This window comes from Silurus meridionalis, chromosome 4 (assembly GCF_014805685.1).
Source record: "Silurus meridionalis isolate SWU-2019-XX chromosome 4, ASM1480568v1, whole genome shotgun sequence".
In the NCBI taxonomy this organism is placed as follows: domain Eukaryota; kingdom Metazoa; phylum Chordata; class Actinopteri; order Siluriformes; family Siluridae; genus Silurus; species Silurus meridionalis.
The window spans coordinates 36439256-36466304 of NC_060887.1; the positions used below are offsets into that span (position 1 = coordinate 36439256).

At 37.8% G+C, this 27049-nt stretch overlaps 2 protein-coding genes across 2 annotated transcripts in view; one reads left to right on the forward strand and one right to left on the reverse strand.

The window, feature by feature from the left end:
• Positions 1-6655, forward strand: part of trpc1 (transient receptor potential cation channel, subfamily C, member 1) — a 43402-nt gene extending 36747 nt beyond the window's left edge. The window contains exons 10-13 of the mRNA XM_046848515.1: positions 1272-1462; positions 2251-2452; positions 2761-2955; positions 5712-6655. Coding sequence (XP_046704471.1) covers positions 1272-1462; positions 2251-2452; positions 2761-2955; positions 5712-5939 — 816 coding nt within the window. The 3' untranslated portion in view covers positions 5940-6655. The remainder of the gene's footprint in view (positions 1-1271; positions 1463-2250; positions 2453-2760; positions 2956-5711) is intronic.
• A 2449-nt stretch (positions 6656-9104) lies between these two features.
• The window catches only part of pcolce2b (procollagen C-endopeptidase enhancer 2b), an 18332-nt gene continuing 387 nt past the window's right edge, over positions 9105-27049 (reverse strand). Inside the window, exons 2-9 of the mRNA XM_046847996.1 lie at positions 25385-25493; positions 20290-20545; positions 18706-18830; positions 14561-14697; positions 14157-14320; positions 12869-12952; positions 10366-10533; positions 9105-9831 (exon numbers count right to left, since the gene is read on the reverse strand). Of these exons, the coding sequence (XP_046703952.1) occupies positions 9701-9831; positions 10366-10533; positions 12869-12952; positions 14157-14320; positions 14561-14697; positions 18706-18830; positions 20290-20545; positions 25385-25493 (1174 nt within the window). The 3' untranslated portion in view covers positions 9105-9700. The remainder of the gene's footprint in view (positions 9832-10365; positions 10534-12868; positions 12953-14156; positions 14321-14560; positions 14698-18705; positions 18831-20289; positions 20546-25384; positions 25494-27049) is intronic.

Consider the following 27049-nt stretch of genomic DNA (forward strand, 5'->3'; position numbering starts at 1 on the left):
ACTTTGATAACAAAATGTTCACCTGCTGCCTAATTAGTAAATCCACCCACTAACAGGTTTCATGATGAAGAGTTCATCAGTGTTACTCACTTCCCCACTAATAAAGTTATAATGTCAATGTTATGCCTGGTCAGTGTATATACAGATAGTATACAGATTGATAATGATAGACTAGGACATGCTATGATTTTACAATTATGTGCACTTATAATAATTATGTATGTACATAGTGGAGCAGAACTGTATGATGTTCACAGGCAGTGAAATCAATAAAGCATCAATGAGACATCAGTGTCCAAGAGGTATTCAGTAGTGTGGTAGTGGTTGTGGTTTTCAGTATTCAGGTAGTGAGATGTCTCAGTGAGCTTTTGTTGGAAAACCATATGTGTGTATATACAGTATGAAAGCCAGGGACATTCTTGCCCCTGTTAAACCTACATTTCTGTATATGAACCTAATGTTTGTCCTGCCAACAAACACTAATGCTACATTCGATAGAACTACCAAGTCGGAAATTACAATTTGTGGGTTGCATTGTTTATTGTTTTACAAATCAGAGATCGTAAGTTCAAAGGTACATGATGTACATTAATGCATAAATAAAACTGAGCATGTGAAAGTAAAATGTACAATTGAGTGTTACTCTTCCCTGTAACTTTATGTTTAGAAGTATTGCTGTATGTAGTCTTAACATCATCCTTTCTCTTCACTTATACCGTTTATTTTTCTTTTTTTTCTACAGAAGATCAGGTCAGATTATTAGACCACGCTCATTAGATACGTGTTTCTAATACGTGTTATGTGATACGTGTTCCTCAAGTTCTGTATCATCCAAATATTTCTTTATCATGTACAATTTCCCTGAACTTCTGTGGAATAGAGAGAGTGTTCTATCTGACCGAGCTTGATTAATGATATCATGCAGCTAAATATTTGCTATATATATTATTTGCTCAACCTTTTCTCAATCCTAATTTAAATAAACGTCAGCCCAAAAATAGCAACTTAAAGTCTTTTGTGAGGCAGCAAAGTTTACAGTCATCTAAAAAAAATGTCCCAGAATCCTTTTTAAAGCATTTTAAATAAAGAACGCCTTCACAAGTCTTAATTAAAGCTGATGTTTGCCTCAGGAATGTTGTGATTGCAGGTCTGGAAATGACTAATCGCTGTACAGTTGGGTTGTGAAGCTGGGTAGATACTAAACACATTCCTGAATTGAGTAAACTGTTAAAATTGTGTGTGTGTGTGTGTGTGTGTGTGTGTGTGTGTAGATCTCAATGGGTCAGATGCTGCAGGAGTTTGGAAAGTTTCTCGGCCTGTTTCTGTTGGTGCTCTTCTCCTTCACAATCGGCCTGACTCAGCTTTACGGAAAGGACCAGAAGGATCCATCCAAGAGCAAAGACGACAACATGGACTGCGAAGGAATCTTCTGCGAACAGCAGAGCAATGACGCCTTCCAAACGTACCTTTTTTTTGCATATTTATCCTCGTTTACAAAAAAAAGTTTTGAACTTATAGGCACTGACATATAAATTCATATTTTATAGCCTATTTCTCTTAGTAAAGCTGCTTTGGGACAATGTTTAATATTAAAAGCACGCGTCATATTAAACTGAATTAAATTGAATTACTTCACACATTCTCACCAGAACTGCAGGGTTATGCTTGTGGTCTCCAGTGGTGGACAAATGATCTCTCAGTCACTTAGTGATGTCTATAAACCCAAAACCTTCTTTTCAACTACTTCAAAAAAATTTTGTAAATACGGCCTACGGGTGTTGTGTCAGGAGTTTCTCAGATCATTTATTCCTCTATAAATACTCTGCCTGATGTTGAACTGATGCTGAACTGCATGTTGGTGATCAGTAGATACATAAAGTGCCAATCAGAACGAGCTCAAGACAGCGTGTGCTCTACACTGATTGGGGTCTTGCTGCGTGATCCTCATAAATAAAAAGGCTGAATTTAGAAAAATGTAGTTGGGTAAAAAGTACGATATTTGACTTCGAAATGTAGTGAAGTTAAAGTCTTCACAAATGGAAATACTTCAGTAGACTAGATACACATGAAAAAGCTTCTAAAGTACAGTAAAAAATTACATTTACCTTGTTACTGTCCACCACTGTATCCTTGTAATATCGTGTGTAATTTGATTTTAAAATGTCATTTTTTAATTTATTTACATTTTTCAAGATTGAAAGTCACGTATTGACTCACACTAATATACATTGTGCTGTCTTTTTTTTCCAGGTTTATGGGGACGTGTTATGCGCTCTTCTGGTATATCTTCTCTCTGGCCCATGTGGCGTTGTTTGTGACCAGGATCAGCTACACGGAGGAGCTGCGCTCGTTCGTGGGTGCCCTCATCGTCGGCACGTACAACATTGTCGTCGTGATCGTTCTCACCAAGCTTCTAGTGGCCATGCTGCACAAGAGCTTCAGACAGATCGCTGTGAGTGAACTTTTAAGGTTTTGGGAACTTAACCTTACGTTCACACTAGCAAGCAGCAAATAAAGGGTAGCACTGGCATGATTTCAGTTCTAGCAGTAAACAACTGAGAGTTGATCAATTCTATGCTAATTACAATTTGTGTCGATTGATGCTAGTACAAACCTGATCATGTAGCATGTAATACAAATTATTTAGACACTAATTAGTTCATTTTTTAATGTGTTTCAATTAAGAAACCAATTTCATAGAAAATGCTCCATGTGCACTCTAATTGTTTCTGTTTTTTCAAAACACTGTTTTGACTACAGAACCATGAGGATAAAGAATGGAAATTTGCCCGGGCCAAGCTCTGGCTCAGCTACTTTGATGATAAATGCACATTGCCTCCACCGTTTAACATCCTGCCATCTCCGAAGACGCTGTGCTACTTAGTGACGAGCCTGAGCAAGTGGATCTGTTCCCACACGTCTACTGGAAAGATGAAGAGACAAAACAGCCTTAAGGTCAGTCAATGTCAATGTCAGAAAACTGATTTCTGGGAAACTCAAAGCTACTAGGTTTGTTCTTATTTTAAAGTTAGTTCATTATGTACTTGCACAAAAAGGCTTCAGAGAATCTGCTGAATGAAACTGATCACATCACTGTCAATAAGAAAGAGTATTTTTCTATTAAACATTCTTTGCTTTGGGAACTCAAAATGACAATTTAATTCAATCTAATCCGGGTCAGGGCAGTTCAAATTCAGCTCTCTCCTGACTGGCAGCTTTAGACAATGTTTATTGTTAAAAGCGCTATTCAAATACATTGAATTGAATTGAATTGAATTGAATTATAGTGAAGTCTCAAATAAACTACTGTCACATTGAGGCCATGTGCACACTCATTTTCATTCGAAAACGCATATTTTTGGCCTCCTATCCACTCTGGGACGGTGTAGTTTTTGAAAACGCTCTCCAACGTGGATCCATTCGAAAACGCCGTAGTGTGGACTGTGAAAATGGAGGCTTTGGCAACAAAACAATAAAGCATTTTTAATCACGTGACACGGTCACGTGACCAATTCAGGCAATTCTACCACGTGTCTGTACTTAAGCCTTATAGCCTTTAGTTTTGTTGGTAGTTTTTAACGATTCATAGTTTTATTATGACTTTTATTACTACAGTATGTCATCAGCAGGATACTGTTTTTAAAAATGTCTAATAATTCTAATATTTGTTTTGCCACGTTTCCCAGCTCATATTCTCCCTCTCTTTTGCAACTATATACTCGGTGCCTTTCCTCGACATTGCCACGACATTTCAAAGAGCCGGAATATAAATAAAAGTCAATTTAAGTCAATTATTTATTTGTATGGTGTTTTAGTTATATTTTGCCAGAACTTCTATTTAGTACTGAGCTCAGCGTGTGAAGTTGTAAAAGTAATCTCTAGCGGTGAATGTATCAGTTTCTTTTGGAGGTCAAACCTGCAGCCATTTTTTAAAGGCTTCAAGGTTTTCTGTCGGGCTTCAGATCCCCCTGAATGGCACAAACTCTATATACCAGGAACAGATTGAGAAAAAAAGTGGTCAATCTCTGACTTATGGATACATCTATCATTTTAAAATGAATATCGGGAAATTACTATATTTCTGTAAAACAGCATTGGAACAATGTCTATTGTTAAAAGAGATATACATTTACAAATGAATGGCATCTGGCAGACTGACTTAATTAAAAATTTGAGCGATAAATTGAGCTTCAAAACTACAAATAAACATGGACATCGTATGTTACAAACTAACTAACCAGCTAAATGAGTGGTGTGAGTGAAATTTCAGTCTAAATGAAGCAATGTATCCAGAGCAATGTACATTTATTACATTTCTGCAACTGAGCATTGAGTGTTAAGGCACTTGCTCAAAGGCCGTTAATACAGAAATTCAATGTCTTAACAACTGAGCTAATACTTTCCTATAGAAATAAAACTGTATGAAATTTATCATAGAAGCATTTGCTTGAGATCAATCAACACATCTTAATTGATTAAACCGTTTAGACTGAGATTTTACTTTTAATACTCATTTTGCTGCTTAATTTATGACAAAATACGTCCTAGGGTGCCCAAAAAGGCTAGAAACAGCCTTGAACCTACAGTAGGTTCCCTTTTAAGTCTGGTTCCTTTCAAGGTTTCTTGCTCAGGATGTTTTTCCTTGCTACTGTCACCAGTGGCTCATGATATACAGATAAGTAAACATCTTATAATAATTTATGATGTTAAAATGTAAATTTGTAATTATTTATTTCTGTGAGGTTTTTTTTGGTGCTATACAATGGGGAGAGGTGGTAGCTCAGTGGTTAAGACATTGGACTAGGGAGGTCACAAGCTCAAATCCCAGCATCACCAAGCTGCTAATGCTGGGCCCTTGAGCAGGGCCCTTAACCTTCAACTGCTCAGTTGTAAGTCACTCTGTATAAAGGTATCTAAAAAAATGACAAATATAAATGCAGATAAAATAGAATAGTGTTGAGTATCAAACTGTATAAAGCTTAAACTTTAGAAAGAGAAAGAGCCTAACTCGTGAATATTGAGGAATAATTTGCATTGTTCCCTTTTTTTGTTTGTGTTTACAGCACTCCAATTTGATAGCTGAGAAATATATTGGCAAGGAATGTGCTGCAAAAACAAAACACATGCAAAAGCAAGGAGATTGAACCCAATCCCACTTTTTAAGAAGATCATGAGCCTGTGGAGTTTTGCAATAAATCTTCTTTCTGATTTGATTATTGGGTTCTGGTTTTCAGGCCAGAGGAAAGGAGAACAGGCTCAAGGTCAGTGAGCGATGGCCTGCTAGTTAGAGATAGACTCTTCTGGTGATGTCTTCTCCCAGATGTTACAGGATCGTTTCTACCATAAATAATAATTATCTTGCAGTGAGTGGAAGCAGGTGCAGCTTTCCGATCATTGCTGCAGGGTCTGTGTGTGGAGTTTCACATGTTCTCCATGTGTCCTTGTGGGCCACTTTTGGATTCTATCTATCTCTGTACTTCTTCCTCCAATAGGTGTTGAGTTACATGTTCTTCGTGGTACATGGGATTATGACAATATCCATTCATTTATTTATGAGGTTTAAAATGTATTCCTTCAAAAGTGTGAGGTAAAACTCCAATAAATTGTTGACCCTCTCCATCTTGATGGTGGCTTTTTCACATCTGCAGACAACTTTTCCATCCAGCCTGGTATTCCTGTGAATGTGATTCGATCATGTGCTTGTTTTTCAGGAGTGGAAGAACCTGAAACAGAAAAGGGACGAGAACTACCAGAAGATTATGTGCTGCCTAGTGCATCGTTACCTGACGTCTACGCGGCAGAAGATGCAGAGCACCGACCAGGCCACGGTGGAAAACCTCAATGACCTACGGCAAGACCTGTCCAAGTTCCGCAACGAGATGAGAGACCTGCTCGGCTTTCGCACATCCAAATACGCCATGTTCTATCCCAGAAGCTAAAGCCACGATTTGCCATCTAGCATGCCTGGAAATGCTTCTTCTTCTACTTTTGCAGCAGGGACATTGTGAAGTCCTGAGACTGGAATACTATAATAATATATTTATTCTACACACAAGGCCTCCAGATTTAGAACTTGTCTGATTCCTAATCGTTACACTTGTTTTCTAAAAAAAAAAAAAAAAAGTCTTTCTTTTGGACTAAAGTATATAATAAAGTTTTTTGGGAAAAAAAAAAATGCATAACAATTTTCTTTGTTTGATTTTCTCTGGAAACTTTCTAAACTCTTTAATAAGCCCCAGGGTTTAGACAGAGAATTCAAAAGACTTGATTCTAAGGTTGATGTTTTGTGATATGAGATGCTTATAGACTCTGAGGCACAGGTGAAATATTGATATTAGAAGTCCCAAGAGTTTTAAGAGAGCAGATTAGAGTTTACAGTTGAATCTGAAGACATTGTGTTGAAGTAAAAAAGATCCATTATGCCACCAAAACAGCTTTGACTCATTATGACTTGGATTCCACAAGACTTCAGAGTTATGCTTTGGTATCCAAGACGTTAGCAGCAGAGCCATGAAGTCACGCAAGGTGGGGCTTTCATGGATCATACAATATGTGTTTGTTAAGCATGTCACATAGATCCTTGGTTGGATCGAGATCAGGGAAATTTGGATGCCAAGTCTGCACCTTGAACTCTTTCTCATGTTCCCTTAAACCATTTGCAAACTTGTATTAAAAATTGAGCTGCATCACATGACCCAATTAATTGATTTTTGTTAATATTAAAGTTTTTTTTTTAACTCCTAAATATTAGATCAGTCCAGTTCATGTTCTTTCTATACTAAAGAAGATTACAATCCAAATGAATAGATTTGTAAACCTAAAAACTGCAACAATCAGCAAAAAACTGCATCTTCGTTAGGTTTAAAGTGTGTGATAAAACTTGTACCAAATTTCGAGGCTTTTTTGTTGTTTTAAACGATTGAATTGAAATGATTAACGAATTATTTATTAAGATCAATATTAAAGTTTTATGCTTTGGAATGTTCCTATATTACTAAATCCATAACATAACAGACAATCAAAATATTTATATATATATATATATATATATATATATATATATATATATATATATATATATATATATATATATATATATATAAACAAGGCTGCTTTTAGAACCTTTTGTAAAGTTTTATTTTAAACCCATGTTTGAAAATTTTACAATGGTATGAAGTTCAAACAGATCAGACAAAAAAAAACACCACGATTTTTTACTGTTATTAACATTTATAAATTAACATTCGCTATTAAGAATCAGATTTGCATGAAAATATTTTATAGCGACAGTTTCATTGAGCATGTAACGACAAAACGTGTCGTCCTGACTTCACGTGCTATAGGAAGTTTTTTTTCCTTTGTGTTCAGAATGAAAATCTATGAAAAAGTCCAGAACAGTTTTGAGAATGTCGCTATTATATTATTATCTCAGGTAATAATTTGCACCTCAGATTATGTACATTCATCCTTTACTGAACAAGAAGAAATCAAAAGTAAACACTTGTGCGGGTGAAGAATGCAACATTAACACCTTGGATTTTTTCCACATTTCTGATATCTATTAAAGAAAAAAAGTTTTTTCCTGTCTAACAATCTAAACTGTATACAAATATGTTTTACTAAACTCACAATATTGCACGTTATAATGAAGAAGATGAATCTGTAGAAACCAGAGTGAAAGAATCTTGGCTTGGATATCAGATGTGGATATTTTAGCTTCGACTCTGACCGGGATTCACGTTTCAACACTCCAGTCATTTTTGCCATTTTCCCAGAACATTCCAGAACAAAAATCCAGTCATAGCACTTTATATAATAGTACAGAGAGCACCTATTGTTTAACTTCCTAAGTATTTCTGCTCTTTTCCATCTGCATCATTGTTGAGTTTTTCTACACATCTTTTAACAACAGAGTTTATTTGTGCTCATTCTAATGTGCTATTAGTTTCTACTTACACTAGAAAGCATGCCATTATTTACTATTTAAGGAAAGGGGTCTCCAGTGTCAGAGAATTGTACACCTTTAACTTTATAGTCCCCAATTCACTAGTCTTCAGGACAGAGGACTTTGTACTTTGTGGATTTTGATAAACTTGATAAACTTTTTTTTTTATCTAATTGGCATTTATACCTGCTGTGATGTTGGCAGTGTGATTGATGGTCCAGGTGGTGAAGGTGGATGAGTTTAAATACTTTGGGAGAGTGTATTAGAGGAGTGAAGAAAAGAGTGCAGGCAGGGTGGAGAAGAGTGATAGCAGGAGTGATTTGTGATAGAAGAGTATCTGCAAGAGTAAAAGGGAAAGTTTATAGGACTGTGGTGAGACCTGAGATGTTGTATGGATTAGAGACAGTGGTATTGAGTAAAAGACAGGAGGTGGAGCTGGAGGTAGCAGAGATGAAGATGTTGAGGTTTTTGTTGGGAGTGATGACGATGGACAGGATTACAAATGAGTTTATTAGATGGACAGCGCATGTAGGACGTTTTGGGGACAAAGTAAAGGAGGTGAGATTGAGACATGGACATGTGCAGAGGAGGGACATGGGGTATATCAGTAGGAGAATGCTGAGGATGGAGCCACCAGGAAGGAGGAAAAGAGAAAGACCAAGGAGGAGGTTTATGGATGTGGTTAAGGAAGACACTCCAAACAGGAAAAGCCAAAAGAAGAAGAGGAAGACAAAAAATGCTAAAGATGCTCATGCTGGCGAAATGCTATGTGACAAAAGGAATTAATAATTTTATGACCTGCTTTAAAGCACTTACTACAGCAGGGTGATGTGATACTTCATCATAAAAGCATATGCACCAAGTGTTTTATTCCTTATTTATTATAGACCTATGCGGTATAATTACATTTTCCTTCACTTGAACTAGAAAACCCAAACACATTCCAGCATGACAATGCCCCTGGGCACAAAGTCAGCTCCATGAAGATCTGCTTTAAATGGGTTTGAAGATGTAGAAGATCTCCTGCCATAGAGCTCCAAACCCTATTGAACACCTTTGGGATGAATGTGATTGCTGACTGCACCCCAGACCTCATCACCTTCTCACCTACATCACTACCTGACTTTACTAACAGCCTTGTGATTGAATGTATCTTTACAAATCTCCACAGAATCTAGTTAGTGGAACATCTTTCCAGAAGAGTGGAGGTTATTCTAACATGGGATAGGGAATAAATGTGGAATGGGAGGTTCACACTTTTGTCTATTTAGTGTATATTATACAAAACCATAAGAGTTTCACCATCTCTAACACCTTCTATGTAGAGCTCTACAGGTATATACCAGAAATGACGTAATTGCTACAAACTGACCTACTGTCGACAGTGTACATAAAAAAAGAGGTTATTTCAAGGCGGTAAGAGAAAAACTCTTTACAACTCCAACTTTACAACTTTTTACATATTTTTTTTTCTAGTCCCAGTGGGTGGAGCTTTTAATAATCACACTTTATTAGATGGACATTCTCATTGACCAGAAGGAAGCTGGGATTCAGTCGCCACTTTCAACGCTGGCACTGGAGGACCTCAGGCATTATTTTTTATTTCCTTCCTTATAATATACAGTTCTGTTTTTTAATTTCTCCATTACCTCATTCCACATCCCCATTTGTCCTGACAAAAAAAATCCTAATAAAGGATAATTTTCTGTCTTTCTGAACACACGATTTAAGATGGTAGAAGGTGAAAGGGCAAGATCAGCATCTCTTGTTCTTCAGAACGTTAAACGCTCGCTGGTTCTTGGCCTTGAAGGACATGACGAAGTGGTCTGGAGCGATCAGGCCACGACCCTCTTCGTCCGTCTGGCCCATGAGGATGTAGTTCAAGCCTAGTGACAGCACACAGAGAGAGCCTGAATGCAGTGACGTTACGGCAGAGACATTCAGGAAGGGCGTTCATCAGTATCTCACGTTACTGACGCTCCATACGCTTATACACTGTTATATAAGCATATGGGGTTCACATTTTTACCCTTTTTTTTTCTGACAGTGAGTTTTGCCGCTTACCTTACGCCGACATCAAGCTTTACATATTCAGCTCGATGCTGCAGTAGTATGAAGGCAAACTCAGAGCCAAATCATATCTCATTAATGGAACCTGCTGGCTGTAGCACACAATCTGTCTTTATCAGCATACAGATTTTATTTTGTTCAGTTCGGTCGTTCAGCATTACACAGAGTGACTGTGAAAAATAATCAATTCAGTCTAAAACTCTAAATGTGGAGTATAACAAGCCGGTCTAAACACCATGGTTTTATAAGTATGCCATTGTGGTTGTCTGAGAGACGGAGTGTTACCGAGCGAATAGAGGGTAATTGGTGAAATTGTGCACCCACAGGCATTTGGCAATGCTGAGACTCACCTCTTTTGACAGAAGGGCATTTCTTGCACAGGATAACGATTTTAGTGCTCATGGTTTTTCCAGCCTGCTGGATGGCGAGGTTTCCTTCTTTATAGATGTTTATAATCGAAATGGTAGTGTGCATGCTTCCTCCACGCGGCACGGCCGTGATAATCGTCCCTGTGATGGCTGAGATAGTCACAAAAACACGACATCATGATCATTAGATCACTTATACACAGAGGTGCAAATTAACAAATTACATTTACTCGTGCTTCTGTAATCGAAGGAGGGTTTTTTTTTTTGTTTACCGCTACTTTAAATCATTTTTTCATTAGTTAATTTGTAATAAGAATTAATTTTATATTAATTATTGTTGAAGTCTGAGCTTTGTTGTATGAACCTGTTGCAAGTAGCCCAGGTCCTGTAGCTGAAAAACAAGCCAAAATCATCACTAATATGCTATGAGGCCAGTTCTGCCATGTTCTTTTTAGAAATAAATAGCTTTCTCCTGGAAACACTTTTTCAAATAGTACATGAACCCTTGGGGGTTTTTTAATTTCTCTGAGCATTGCATGGTCTGACTTTGAGGTGAATTGGCTGGGATGTCCTCTCATGGGAAGTCCTCAAACTTTTCTACCTTTAAAGTGTTCCTCACTATATAATGATGGACTTTGAATTGTTTGAAAATGGCCTTATAACCCTTCCCAGATGGATGGACAGCAACAGTTGCTTCTCTAAGATAACAATCGACTTTTCTCCTTGGCAATGCTCCATAGCTCCAAAACTGTTAAACCTTGGGCTTTTATTGAGGTGGTCACACTTGCTGATAATCAATTACTAAAGACTCTGTGATTTGTAGCACTTAGCTGCTACTAAGTCTTTTAAAACCTATGGAAGCAATTAAGGGTGTACTTAGTTTTTCACTGCAGGATTCTCTGTTTTGGCTTTATTTTTATAATAAAAAAAAAATAATAATTGTAATATACATTGTAATATGTAGTCTTTTTGTTTATCTATTTATCTAATTGTAAGATTTTCTATAGACCAGATCATTTTTATTGTTTAGATTTGTAAAACCATAGAATTCAAAGAGGGTGTACTTTGATTGCCACTTTGTGGTATCTACTTTCACCAACATACAGTTCAGCATATGTTCAACAGCAAGCAGGACATTTAGAGATGAATAAATGATGGAAAAACCTCCTGACTCGAACTTGCCACAACACCTGTGGCCTTATTGATTTTTTTTTGTAAGTACACAAGTCCTTCAATTTCCAGTGCCTTCTGCCTGCCTCGGTCATTGTACTTTGGATATTTAGGTCCATTTAAAGGCAAATACTTTTGTATTTTTTTTTTACTTTTGCATTTACTTTTGATGGAGTAATGTTTTACCTAGTTTATCTCTACTCAACTACATGGTTTGTGTACCTCATCCACCACTGTTAGTTAGTTAGTTAGTTAGTTAGTTAGTTAGTTATTTTGTTATTTTGTAACCAGGAAAAAACTCAGTAAGGTCAAATTTGTTTCATGGCCAAGATGTCGGGAAATAACACATTTTATTCTGTACAATAACAAAGATATAGTAATACTATCAAGTTTTAAATGATAGGTTGTAGCTCAGTGGTTAAGTCTCTGGATTACTTGAACCCCGGAAGGTCGGGAACCCTTTATCGTCAACCTGCCAATCCTGGGGCCCCTGATCCAGACTCTTAACGCTCAGTACTCCAGGGATGCAGTATCATAGCTGGCCCTGTGTTCTGACCCCAGATCCTAACATCACTGGGATACAGTATGTGAAGAAAGAATTTCACTGTGTTGTAAAAGTACGTCTTTCATTCTTTTTGCAGAAGCATATATCAGTATGATTGTACTTAAAGTTATTTATGAGTGCCATGATTTCAACTAAAAAAGAGAACAGAAGGTTTCTGTAAATTATTAAGTGTTTAGTGAGGAAGCTGAACTTTTTGTCTTTGTGTAACACTTTGTGAAACAGGGTGATGTAACAAACTTGGCGTGATTCAAGTAAAATTTTCCGCCACATTAGTCCAGGCTTCCAGGCGACTAGGCCACTTCTCCATATGCAAATCCGAGCAAACTCGGCAGGAAATCATAATGAACTTATCGGCCCGGCTTCGCAAACATCTCCGGGATAGAAAAGTTTTAGAGGGAGGCCACGCTGAATCAACACCTCCATTTACACCCAGTTTGCTTTTGGTCCACTGCAAGCGACTGGCACTGAGAGAACTGTGTTTTCACACACACTTTACTGTTTAGAAGGAAAAAAACTCTGAACGACACTTTTCAGGCTCAAGAAACAAACCACCAAGCCCAAGATAGTGTATTTGCCTAAAAACACACTATTTCAGTCTCAGGGATTCTGGGAAACATTATTTAAATTTTTTTCAGGTTACACTAAAAACCTCAGTGTATACACACGTGAGTGAGTGTGTGTGTGTGTGTGTGTGTGTGTGTGTGTGTGTGTGTGTGTGTGTGTTTGTGTGTATAAAATCTGCTCTCTTACCGAAGTTGCTGGAGCAGTATTGGCTCTCGGGACTTCCTTTTCGCTTGCACTTCTGTTGACACAGTGCTGCTGAATACTTCAAAGCTGAAAGTTTAGAGTAGAGAAAATAACAAGTTTTACCACATCATATCAAATGCTGAGAATAATAAGCAGCAGACCAAGTACTGAGCCTTGAGGAACACCTAAGACAAATTCTTTAAATTCTGTCCAAACTGTTAAAAAAATGTATTCTAGGGGAAGATTTCAGAGCAACATTATCAGCAGTAGTCAAAAATCACTGCACAAAATCAGATTATAATAAGATTTGTTTCTTCAAGGAAAAAAAATGACTAATTTAAGAGCTGAAAGAGTCATTTTATTAAACTAAGCCAAATGAATTGTCTCACTGAAACAAACCGAAATTCAGCCTTTGTCTACTCCTGCAATATATCACACCAAGTTGGTTTCTCACCCCAACACTAAAATGCATTAACCTCTACAACAGATAATCAAGATACATATCTAACATATAATGCTCTGAGAATGTCTGTTAGTTCATTTAACAAGAGTTAATATTAATAATATAGCATTAATATGCATGTTCACTGGTACTTCTGTTTATTCTTCAGTTTTTCAGAAATAAATTGATTAAGAATATATATTTTTAATTCATGATTCATCATTTACCCTGATGAATTTATCCCTGAGCGAGGCAGAAATGACAGTGTATGTGAGGGAAAAATGTCCTGAGACTTCATGGAGAAGAAACCTATATATATACAGTATATCTTAGAAATGTTACTCCGAACTTTCGAGCGGCTTCTCGTAAACGATCAGATTTTTCGCAAATTACTCTCAGTCCGCTTCCAAATAAAAAGTCACCAACTATCGAGGTCACGAGTTTCAAGATCACGAGTATCGAGGTTTTACTGTACATATTTTATATACACTGATCAGGCATAACATTATGACATTATAAGATTATGAAACTTGACTGAATAACACTGATTATCTCTTCATCATGGCACCTGTTAGTGGGTGTGATATATTAGGCAGCAAGTAAACATTTTGTCCTCAAAGTTGACGTGTTAAAAGAAGGAAAAATGGGGAAATGTAAGGATTTAAGTGAGTTTGGCAAGGGCCAAATTGTGATGTCATGCCCCTGGAGCCCTGTATCCTGGCTGACCTTGACCCTAACATCGCTGGGAGATATCAAGAGAATTTCACTGCACCTTTACCCTTTTACACAAAAACAATAGTACATAATTGAATGCAGAATGAATAGACACATGTGTCTAAAGACACCTACGTATGAGTATGGTGGTGATGGGCTGAGTGGTTGTGGTTGGGGCGATGGTCGTTGTCTGTATCTTCTTGTTCCTGAATTTGTAGTGGCCGATAAAGCCATCTGCCGTTAAGCTGAGGTCTGAGAGGAACTGGATGAGAAGCTGATTACCCTCAGAGAACACTGGGCTGGAACAAACACACACATAAATACATTCACAAAAAGGATTCCCTAAAAGAAATGACCTATTGGAAATTGGAAAAAACATTCGGTTAAACAACCAATCAGAAAGCAATCAACACCACAATCATGACCAGTCACATGCTTTAAATCATTACAAATAAAAAAAAAAAAAAAACATTATTAAGGTCCTGATTTGTTTTAGTATTCAGTATTAGTTGTATGAGAGATTTGTGAGCGTCTCTTACGCTGGTGGACTGTCTCCGCAGTATTTCCCAATCCTCTTAGCATCGTTGATTTCCCCTCCGTTAAAGATGGCGACGTAGTCATAGCGGCAGTAGTTGTCTCTTTCCACGTCAAACTTTTCAAATTTCACCTCTATAATCTAAAAAAATGGAACAAACAAACAAACAGGGCTAGAAAATCTTGTTTTATGTGAATGTTTTAGTTTTGGCAGAACAACAACATCCAATGAGATCTCATCAGGTGAAAATAACACTTGAAGAAAGGTAATGCTGTGGAAATGGGCATGTTTACAACTTTTGAATTCGATTCCTATTTAAAAATTCAAGCTTTCCGATTTGTAATTTTTGTACAAAGTAAAAGAATCGTAAGCATTGTTAAGCAAACTCTGCTAATATTCTGCAAATATTACTACACAATTACATTATTTTATTAAATAAACAATAATAAAAATAATAATAATCATAATAATTGTTGTGCCATGTACAAAAGTTTGGAGGCCCTAAACCTAAATCAGTTTCGAATAACAAGCCTTTGGCAGATATTACCGCAGGCAATTTACACCCACCCTTCCACTCCAAACTTCTTAGGTGACCTTGCATATTCTTGTCTTGGATGTATTATGTATCATGTGCTTTACTTTTACTTCGAAGTCTGATGTACTATGAGCACAAATAGCAAATAATGGATTCAGTTGGTTTCAGATGTATGATTTCTACGTGACATGCTTCCCCAATTTTTGTTCTTTTGTATTCCTTTGCCTCAAATTATCTTTGTATTTGCAAAAAAAAAAAAAACATACCCTTGGTGATTGTGGAGCTTTCAGTTCATCGATCCACAGAACTTTCCAAAAAGATTGTGTGCATATGTAGATCATTAATCTCAAACATCTAACAGTTGCTGTTGCAGTAAAGGTAAAAGTGCTTTTTTACTTGTCACATGTACGTTACAGCAGAGTGAATTTTTATTTTTGCAAATCACGACAATGTTAGGAAGCTGGGGTCAGACCACAGGGTCAGCCATGGTAAAGCACCCCTGCAGCACAGACAGTTAGGGGCCTTGCTCAAGCACCCCAAGAGTGGCAGCTTGGCAATACATGAGCATGATCTTCCAACCTTCCAATCAGTAACCCAGGGCCTTTACTAACACTACTGTTGTAGCATAAACTTTCAGCAGGTTCTTTGGTCATTATTTTTCCAGAACAAACTTTAACTTCTACGATTCTACTTAACTGCTGTTTCTTAATAACAAGTCAGACAGTGTGTAAATTGTGTGCTGGAAGTGTTTATAGCATTTTATATCCTTCCTCTGCTTTGTAAACATCAATTAGTTTTTTTAGCCCCCCAAGCAGCTGCTTTACAGTGCACCTGGAAAGTTTTTACATAAATTCATTATTTACATAAAATTCTATTAACAAAACCTCATAAAGACAACGTGAAAGAAGTCTGTTTGAAATCTTTGCAAATGTATGAAAAAAAAAAGAAAAAACACGAGCATAAATATTCACAGTCTTTGCCATGCCACTCAAAATTTAGCTCAGGTGCATCCTGTTATCACTGATCATCCTTGAGATGTTTCTTCAATTTGATTGGAGTCCACCTGTGGTACATTCAGTTGATTGGACATGATTTGGAAAAACACACATCTGTCTATAGAAGGTCTCACAGTTAACAGTGTGTGTCAGAGCACAAACCAAACCATGAAGTCTAAGGAATTGTCTGTAGACCTCAAAGACAGGATTGTATCGAGGCACAGATCTGGGGAAGGGAACAGAAATGTTTCTGCAGCATTGAAGGTCCCAATTAGCACAGTGACCTCCATCATCTGTAAAGGGAAGAACTTTGGAAACACCAGGACTCTTCCTAGAGCGGAGCTGCCCTGCCAAACTGAGTGTTCGGGGGAGAAGTGCCTTAGTCAGGGAGGTGACCAAGAACCTAATGGTTACTCAGAAAGAGCTCCAGCATTTCTCTGTAAAGAGAGGAGATCCTTCCAGATCTCTGCAGCACTGGACCAATCAGGCCTGTATGATAGAGTGGCCAGACAGAAGTAAAAGGCACATGACAGCCCATCTGGAGTTTACCATAAGGCACCTGAAGGATTCTAAGACCATGAGAAACAAAGATTGAACTATCTGTCATGTCTGAAGAAAACCTTGGCTCATCACCTGTCCAATTCCCTCCCTAGAGTGAAGCATGGTGGTGGCAGCATCATGCTTTGGGGATGTTTTCCAGTGGCAGGAGACTTGTCAGGATTAAGGGAAAGATGATTGCAGCAATGTACAGAGACGTCCTTGATGAAAACCTGCTCCAGAGCACTCTGGACCTCAGACTGGGGCAATGGTTCATCTTCCAACAGGACAACAACCCAAAGCACACAGTCAAGATAACAAAGGAGTGTCTACGGGACGACTCTGTGAATGTCCTCGAGTGGCCCAGCCAGAGTCCAGACTAGAACCCGATTGAACATCTCTGGAGAGATCTGAAAGTGGCTGTGCACCGACGCTTCACATTCACCCTGATGGAGCTTGGAAAGTTCTGCAAAGATGAATTTGAGAAACCGCCCAAAAATAGGTGTCAAGCTTGTAGTATTAAACTCAAAAACACTTGAGGCTGTAATTGGTGCCAAAGGAGCTTCAACAAAGTATTGAGCAAAGGCAGTGAATACATATGTACATGTTATTTCTGAGGTTTTTTTATTTTTTGTAATAAATTTGCAAAGATTTCAAACACACTTCTTTCACAGTGACATTATGGGGTTTTGTTTGTAACATTTTGAGGAAAATATCTAATAGTGTTGGCACAAAGTTTGAGTCGGGTATTACATATTACATCAGAATCAGAATCAGTTTTTTCGGCCAATGGTGTTGACACACAAGGAATTTGGTTCCATCCTGGAGTTGTTGTTTCGAATGACAGTTCATGACCAGAGTGACAAGTTCTAATGAGTTAATTAATTCTGTAAGAGTGTCCAAACTTTTGCTTAATTTAAAATGATGAATTAAATTTCTTTTGTCAAATATAAATTCATCAAATACTGTGCATTGGCATTTGTAATTTTTAACAAAAAAAAAATTGCAGAATGTATAAAATGCATGTACTTGGGTCATTTGCTTGTGTGAGATGTTCAATATATTTACAATTAAACCACGTATATTATTGAATTGATATTATCTATCGTTTATAAAAGTAAAAACATTTTGCACGTACAGAGCCTCTCAGACGTCTGGAAACACCTGGTCTTTTTATGTTTTGAAAAAACATGGATGTTCCTTTTGTTTATATGCAAGGTAAAAGGCAAAAACACACAAGAATTGTACATTGAATGGCTGGAAGGAAATTCCGTGGACAGATGAGTCCAAATTTGTCTCTAACAGAAGAACTTGTGTAAGATGGAGAACAGGAAAGAAGATGTGAGCAGGCTGCCTCACCCCTACAGTCAAACATGGAGGTGGACGCTTAATGGTTTGGAGTTGTTTTGGAGCAGGGAAGGTTGGAGACGTATACCGGGTGAAAGGAACAACATGGCAACCATTCAATACTTCATCATACACTATGCAACTCTGTCCTGACTGCAGCTCATTGGAACCGACTTTATCATACAGCAAGAGAATGCGCTATAAAGCGTACATCTGAGTTCTGTAAGGAATATTTAGAGAGGAAACGGTCGTCTGGAGTTTTATCTATCATGGAATGACCTGCCCAGTCACCTCACCTAAATCTTATTTTACTGCTCTGGAATGAACTGGATCGTAAAAAAATCTCCAACTAGTAAAAAACAACTTTGACAAGTTTTACAAGATGCATGGCAAAGTATTTCAGCTAATTGTTTGGGAAAATTACAGTGAGTGTCTAAAGCTGTTATATATATTTGTTTGGTCAAAGTAAACCTTCATATCATTAATTTACTTAACTTGGTACTTGTATAAACAAAAGGAACATGCATGTATCTCTCAAAGACCATGAAAGAATAAGTGCTACCAAACTTTTGACTGGAACTGTACAAAGTCAGAAAATGCCATTTTCACAATTATTAAACAATTAATGTTTGATGCTCCAATGCCTCAAGTTATACAGTATGCCTAACAAGTTCAACTTTTTTCTAACTTTTAGCAGCTCAAACAGTGGATATAACGTAGATGTACAAACATCACCTGGTTTTTGGGTGCAACTATGTGCCATGAGCATGTGACTCCTGCTGGATAGTCTTTCTCTGGCCAATTGGGGGTTGTGAAGGTTCCTGATGGCTTCATCAATCGTCCTCCGCAATACTGGTCTCCTAAAATATTGAATGACATCAGATTTTGAAACTATACCCAGCATCGCAGAATAAAGCTTAAGATCCTGATCTCCTAATTAAAAGGGCTGGTGTTTATAATTCTCAGCCTGTGATTTGCAGGCTATAATAAGCACCCCATGCTATAATGAGTGACTGTAGGAACTGTAGGAAAGTATACACACGATGATCTTCTGTACTGAGCCGCTGAAAGGCTGTTGAAAAGACGACCACATGCACGAGATGTCATTAAACATGAGACGAACTTTAAGCCTGCAATCCCATACGATGCAAGATCGCCTTTATTTAACAAAACGCCGTCTGTCCAGAAATAGGCCACGATGTCGATTTACAAAACCACAACTCCACCCAGGAGTAGAAAAGTCTGCTGCTTTATTTTAACATCAGCTGCAAAATCTAAATCCCTGACCATCACTGACTAACAGAATTCTTTTACTTTTATTCTCTCAGCTGTACATACAATGCAATTTTATTTCATAAAATCAATTATTTTGTTATATATATTTCCTGTATTTCAGGAATACAAATAATAAATAATAATAATTTTTATATACGTAGCAAAGCTGCTGCTACATGAATATGAAGTACCACAACACTACTGAGACCGAGGTGTGTCCTCGCATAAAATACAGATTAACATGGCAGAGGTAGAGCTGTAACTTCCTGCAGACACAACAGGGAAAGAACCTGTGATTTTCTTTAATCTTTTTCTTTTCTTTTTATAGTACAAATTGATGATTTGCTGTCTGTCTGAACCAAAGAAATAAAAGCAAACTGTTTGTACCATATTGAATTGAGTAGCAGATTTTTTCCAATGCATTGTATTGCATTGAATAACATTGTGTTAAAACAAATCAAAATCAGATCGTTAGCTATCGTATTGTTGGCTTTCCATAGAGATGTGAATTGCATTAGCCTTAGTTATGGAGATGCTCATATATACTGTATATATATACTTGAAAGTAGTTGCTTTCACACATCAAATTCTTTAATGTTCTATTTTATTGTATTTTTTTTCCTTTATTAACTGTAATTGAGAACCAAAAATAGCTACAGCTGCCAGCTAGAAAAACAAACACAGGGTTAAAACCTAGTCATTAAAATTCCATCAGTCGTACACAAAGTTAGCACTTAAAATGAGTCAGAGAAAACCTCTAGTAGTCTGACTTTCCCCAGAATACCAGAAGGCGGAAAATACTGGTGAGAAATTCCACGTCATGCTGCGAAATCCACCGCAAAGAATCAGAACCTGTCCTGTTTATCCAGTCAAGTAAAGCTTTCACTGACCGAGCCTTTAAAAACAAAAAATCCCTAAAGTGACCTTTAAGAGATTTCATGCACTGGGAACTTAGTTACATAGTGAAAACAGATTTTTGACATTTATGGAACGACAGCAGGTAACACCGGTCGTGTAAATTCAGACTCTTGTCTGTGACCGTACCTCGTTCATGAGGGTTAGCAGCGGAGAACACTGCCAGGAAGCCACTGCCGGCCGTGTTGGCATCTGACACCATTTGAAGGAGCATTTTGTTTCCCGTGGAGACGAGGGCACCGGGCCGAAAGGTCCCGCAGAAGCGGCCCAGGCGCTGCCCGTTCACATGCCCGCTATAAACGTCTACGTGGTCGTAGCGGCACAGGTTGTCACTTTCCAGGTCGAGGAAGCGGAAGTTAAGAACAACCACTTTGCCTTGTGGGACCTGCAATAGACATATCAAGTCAAAATTTTGAGTGCCTATAATCAACAATGTGGGAGATTCTTCAAATAAAAAGGCCTGTAAGACCACAGTAGACATCTAAAAAGAAACACAGAAATCTTTTTTTTGGTAAAAAAACAAACAAACAAAAAAACCCTTCACAACATCTAGCCATGTCAAGAACACTTTGGATGGAGTATCATTCTCGATGTCATCAATCAAGAAACATCTTGAATGTAAATACAGAGGGCTTAAAGCAGGGTCCCCAAACTACTGCCCGCCCCCACGTTTTACCCTACGAATGATGCCAGAGACATATTTTGAAAATTGTTTTTAATATGTTTTACTCATATCATATCTGTATTTGGCAATGAAGGTTGGCTTTCAAACTAAAACTTAAAACCCTTAGTTCTTAACATAGCCTAATCATTTGTTAGGTTCACCCACAAACCAACAGAATGGTACATTCAACATCACATAAACGTAAATTTTTTAATTTCAATAGTAATGAAATTCAGTTATAAAAAAAATGTTAATATGATAGTAAAAATGCTCTAGTAAGAAATAGGGGCTCTACCTCTTGAAAAATGCCTCATTTGCCTGTATAAATAAATGTAAATAAATACATATAATCTCCACAATAACTAGTAGTCACTCCGGCCCATGTCATTTTTCGTTACAGAGTGACTAGGCCCCCATTAAAGAAAGGAAACATTATGTGGTCCTCACAGAAAAAAAGTTTGGGGACCCCTAGCTTAAAGGGTAAAGGGACTTTTTACTTGTCATGTACTTTTGCAACACAGTGAAATTCTTTCTTCGCATTTCCCAGGGATTTGTTAGGAAGCTGGAGTGCAGGGTCAATCATGATACAGCATCTCTCAGAGCACAGAGGGTTAAGGGCCCTGTTTAAGGGCCCAACAGTTGTATTGTGGCTTGAACCATGGACCTGCCAATCAGCAACCACTGAGCTTTAATTTAAAAGATACAAACCACTGACAATTCTTAAGAAGAGAAAGGAAAGGCCAAATTACATTTTAGCTGAGAAAACATCTAACAAAAAAGCCAGCCAGTTCAGAAACAAGATTCTTTGGGCAGGTAAAACCAAAATTACTTGTGCTGTAGCAAGAAAAAGGAAAGGAGAGGATTATGATCCAAAGCAGTCCACATGATCTATCAAACATGGAGGTGGTGTCATGGCATAGGCATGTATAAAACCCAGTGAAACTCGTCTATTGGTGTTTATAGGTAGTAAAAGTAGCATCATGTATCCTAAAGCCTATAGAGCTATAATTTCTGATCGGATGGCACTTCAGAGTATAATAAGCCATAAAAAACATACTTTAAAAGCAACCAAAAGCTAAAAAGGTAACAAATGAAGAAATGTACTTGAATGGCTCATGAGTCAGTCACCCAGCTAAACTGCTTTTCACTCAGTAAGAACAAAATACGCAAAAAACCACAAATATGCAGCAACTGGAGGTTGGCTGCATGAAAAAAACTGGCAAAACATCTCAGCATCTGATGATGACCATGGCTTCCAGACTTCAGGCGGTCACTGGCTGCTGTTTTAAATCTTTATCTGGATGATCGTAAAAATGCGGCAGTTTCACTAAAATGACTAAACAATCAGGAGACTGCGAGCCAGAGAGCAATCAGAGCAATGGTTTCTTATGTGTACAGAGACGTCCTGAGCACTTAATAGTCTCAACATTAGACACGGTTTTATACTGTTTTTAGACACAGTCAGGTTTTATACTGGTGTGTGTATTTGTGCTTATAAATGATCCTCAAGGCTAACATTAGAGCAAAACCTAAACACATAAGAGAGCACAGGACAGATATATGGACAAAAGTATTGAGACACTTGACCTTTCCTGCTATATCTGGTTCTTCTCCAAACTGTTACCACAAACCTGGAGGCACACAATTGTATAGGATGCGCTATAATAAAATTTAGCACTCATTTGAACTTGGAGACACAAACCTGTTCCAGCATGGCAATGCCCCTGTGCACAAAGTGAGCTCCATGAAAATATGGTTTGCATGGTTTGGAGTGTAAGATCTTGAGAGGCCTGCTGTAGAGCTCTGAACTCAATCTTCAACCCTTGAACACCTTTGGGATTAATTGTAACACTGACTGCACCCCAGGGCTCCTCAGCCCACATCAGTAGAAATGTCCACAAGCACACTCTAAAATCTAGTTGAACTTCTACCCAGAAGAGTGGAGGGAATTATAAGAACAAATTCAGACTAAATGTGGACTGTGATGGTCAAAAAGCACAAACGAAACTTATGACCAGGTTCTGAAAACGTTTGGCAGTATAATGTACGTACGCATCATATGCAGAAATGTCAATGGATTCATTCACAATGATTAAATTATGTATCCTTACATAATTAAGGAAAAATAGAAAAACGATTTCCAACCTTTTATATTTAATTATGTTAGGATCTCCAATCATTTTAGAAAATAGAGGAATAAATAGCTGTCGTTTCTAATCAGTCCATGCAGTATTTCGGATAAACTCCTTGAATGAATGTTGTAAGTCTACACTTTAATCGGATCTTGATGGTGCCATGTGTTGGTGCCCAAATATTTTCTATTGCATCATGCACCACTGTCCGTATACTTATGACCTAGGCAGTACACCGTTTCTTTGTTGCGTCTTACACCACTGTCCAAATACTTATGATCCCAACTGTATACCGTATTAAATGCAAAACTGCTGAAGTATATTGAACCAGAATGAAAGATTTTATATTTATCTCATTATAACCACAGTGGTGTTGAATTCTTGAATCTAATTGGTCAAATCAGCTCTGACCTCAGAGTGGAGCAGCTACAAATCACAGCTTTATATCATTGTGCTCTTTCCGACCCGTTATTGTTTCTACGGTAACAAGATACACAGAATCAGTGTACTATTATAGGATGAAGTTTCTGTAAGGAGATGTTCATTTATCATTTATGGAAGGCGTCTCCAGTGTCACTCACTCAGTAACATGAGAAGCTGAAAAAAAAAAAAAAGAGTGGGAACCCGTGTTACTGCAAGTTTTGTTTCATAACACACACTATATTAACAAAAGATTGTGGACACCTAACCAGAAGATTGTGCTTTTAAAAAAACTAAATCCCAATCCACATTCAGTTCCCATTTCCTGTTATAATAACCTCCACTTTTCTAGGAAGATGTTCCACTAGATGTTGTGGAGGTTGGTGCCCATTCAGCTGCAAAGGTATTAGTAAAGTCAGGTAGTGATGTAGGTGAGAAGGTGAGGAGGTCTGGGGTGCAGTCAGTGTTCACATTCCTCCTTGAGGTGTTTAATAGGGTTTAGAGCTCTATAGCAGGAGATCTTCCACTCCAACCCATGTAAAGCAGATCATCATGGAGCTGGCTTTGTGCAGCGGGACATTGTCCTGTTGGAACGTGTTTGGGTTGCCTAGTTTAAAGACTCTATCCAAAGGTAATTGTGAGCCTCCAACTTTGTGGTAACAATTTCTGGGTGACTAAAAGTAATAACACGTCATACCTCAAAAAGAAATGTTTTTTTTTACACTTTATATTATGGATGTGCATCTGAGGCTGATGTGAGTCCCATCTCATTGCATAACCAACGATACGATACCTTAAAGATACATATGAAGTGTCTACCAATGCAATGGGATACGATTCACCCCTATTACGATGCAGTGCGATATTATCTTAATTCGATTCAACAAAATGCTATTCAATAGAAAAAATATGATACTACTGTATGAAATTCAATATAGCGCAGATTGTTCTCTTTTATTTCTATGGTTCAGACAGACAGCAAATCATCGATTTACTTTAAGAGCGTTCTGACTTTCACACACGTCTTTGTAGTACAAAAAAAGAAAAAAATGATTAAATAAAACCTGTTGTGTGTGCAGGAAGTTACAGCTCTGCCTCTGCCATGTTGATCTGTATTCTATGTGACTCTCAGGACACGCCTCGTTCTCCGTAGTGTTGTGATTCATCGAGGAGAAATCGATCTTCATATCAAATATCACTCACAAATTATTGTTCAATTTCTAAATATTAAAAGTAGAGCGCATCTACTAATATTTATATACAAATAAATCGTTTTTTAACAATGCAAATATGATAAAAACGATGCACCTCGATACAAAGGACAAATGGTATCTGATGCACACTTTTTTAAATCAGTGCATCTCTTCGTTCATTTTTATGCCGATGCACTGATGCGAGTCACTGAATCTTTTCATCCTTTATTTATAGAATTCTTTTATAGTATTATAATTCTTATTATATTTAGTCAATCTGGCCTTTCACTGACTGTGCGGTATGTAAGTGTAGACCTTTACATTCTTTACTGTATATAGCCATTCTTTTTCTCAAAATAAATTATACTGTATTACCACCAGTTCATCTAAAAGTTTAATTACAGAAACATGAATGATTGGCGTATTCAAACATAAACTGTGATATATTTGTCTGTAAAACTGAAGCTTCCTTCACACTCCTGAATGCAGTAAAGGTGCCAACATGCTCAAAAATGCACAAAGTAGTCCTCCAGGGCTTTCATGCTGGCCGAGAGCCAGATACAACACGCCAATTCCAGGCCAGAAAACACACACACACACACACACACACACACACACACACACACACACACACACACACACACGCACACTAACAATCTGAGGTCTTGCAGGGACGCACTGCACTCCCATTGCATCATTGAATACATTGTCCCGGCTCATGAATAATGAAAATAAGCCTTGTGGAAAAAAAAAATGCAAAAAAGCAGTATGATGCAGCCAGAGTGCAAAATATGAAATAGAGAGTGTGTACCTACCGTGATTCTCCACACACACTTTGTGTTTGGAGGATAGACTCCCGGATAGCCCTGGCTACCGATAACTCCTGAATCTCCTGTGATGTTTCCTCCACATAGAAATATCTGTCTGTGGATTGACAGAGGGAAAAGAATAATGAAGATCTGATCAAAGTAAAAGGTTGAGGAAAAATGTTTGTGGACACCTCAGAATATGTTTCGATATGTGCTTTTTGAACATCTTATTCCACATTTGGTCTCCAGTTGCTGGTGAAATAACCATCCATTCTTCTGGGAAGATGTTCCACTAAATTTTGTGGAGATTTGTGCTCATTTAGCAACAGGGGGTGTTAGTAAAGTCAGGTAGTGATGTAGGTGAGGTGAGGAGGCCTGGGGTTCACTCAGCATTCACATTCATCCCAAAGGTGTTTAATGGGGTGAGGTCCGAGCTCTATCACAGAACTGAAACTTGAGTGGTTCCTCTGGGTCTCTATTGGTAATCTGTATTGGTAAGCCTTCCTTTGCTTATGTCTAGTGGATACCATTAAGGACCAATACAACACCTTGGGCAGCTTGTTGATCACATGCTGGTATCTACTCCACACCAGTAGGAATCGATAGAAAGTAAATATAAAGAATACACATTTCAATAGGTTTTTAATGATTGACAGCTGATGGTTTGTAATGGTATTTAAAGTGGAAACTATTTGAATTTCTGTGATGGAGAACTGGAAGAAATCCCTGATGGACACCTACAAAACCTTCAACATTCAAAACCTTCAAAACTCAACCTTCACACAAACTCTAACATCAGAAGCTCAGGATTGAACCAGCTATTTGTTAACACAGTGTGATAATGTGATCATTAATAATTCATTATAATGATAAGCCAATCGTCTGTCAGGAATCTTTGTATGTTTGCTCTGATTGGTTGTGGCAGACTATCAATTAGAAAAAGTATTACTCGATCTAGTCATCAAGGAGAGATGAGCTTTTCTGTATGGCCAAATTAGATATGATAAGAGCTGCGTTCTTCTGAAGTAATCTTGCCACAATTAAAATATGAAGGCCTGATGTTGGTTTCTGAGTCTGGTCATTACAATTAACATATCTTCTGCAGCAGAGGTAGCTCTTGGTCTTCCCCTCCTGGGACGGTCCTTATGAGAGTTTGTATCATCATAGCATTTGATGGTTTTGGGTCTGCACTTGGAGATACAGTGAGATTTCTTGCCATTTTTTTTTGTCTTACTGTCTTTCGTCACTGACTGTTTCTTGTTTCTTTACACAGTAGTTGTAGTAGCACTAATAAGATATATATGTGTGTGTGTGTGTGTGTGTGTGTGTGTGTGTGTGTGTGTATAAATTTAGGTGACATCATAATCAATACCCCCCCGCCCCTTTTTAATCATCTGCGCATGCTCGTTTTCATCCACACACACACACACACACACACACTATCGGTCTGGGACGTGGAAAGAAACCCAGATGCTCTGAGTTGATTGTGTAATGACCTGCTCTCTAGATAAATACAGAATTGAGAATAAAGTTCACCTGTGATGCATGGACATGTGACACGCCCATTAAATAAGAAGAAAAGGAAAGAAAAAAGAAAAGAAAAAGGCAGTGTGTGTGTGTGTGTGTGTGCGTGTGTGCGGGCGCGTGTGCGTGTGTGCGTGCGTGCGTGTG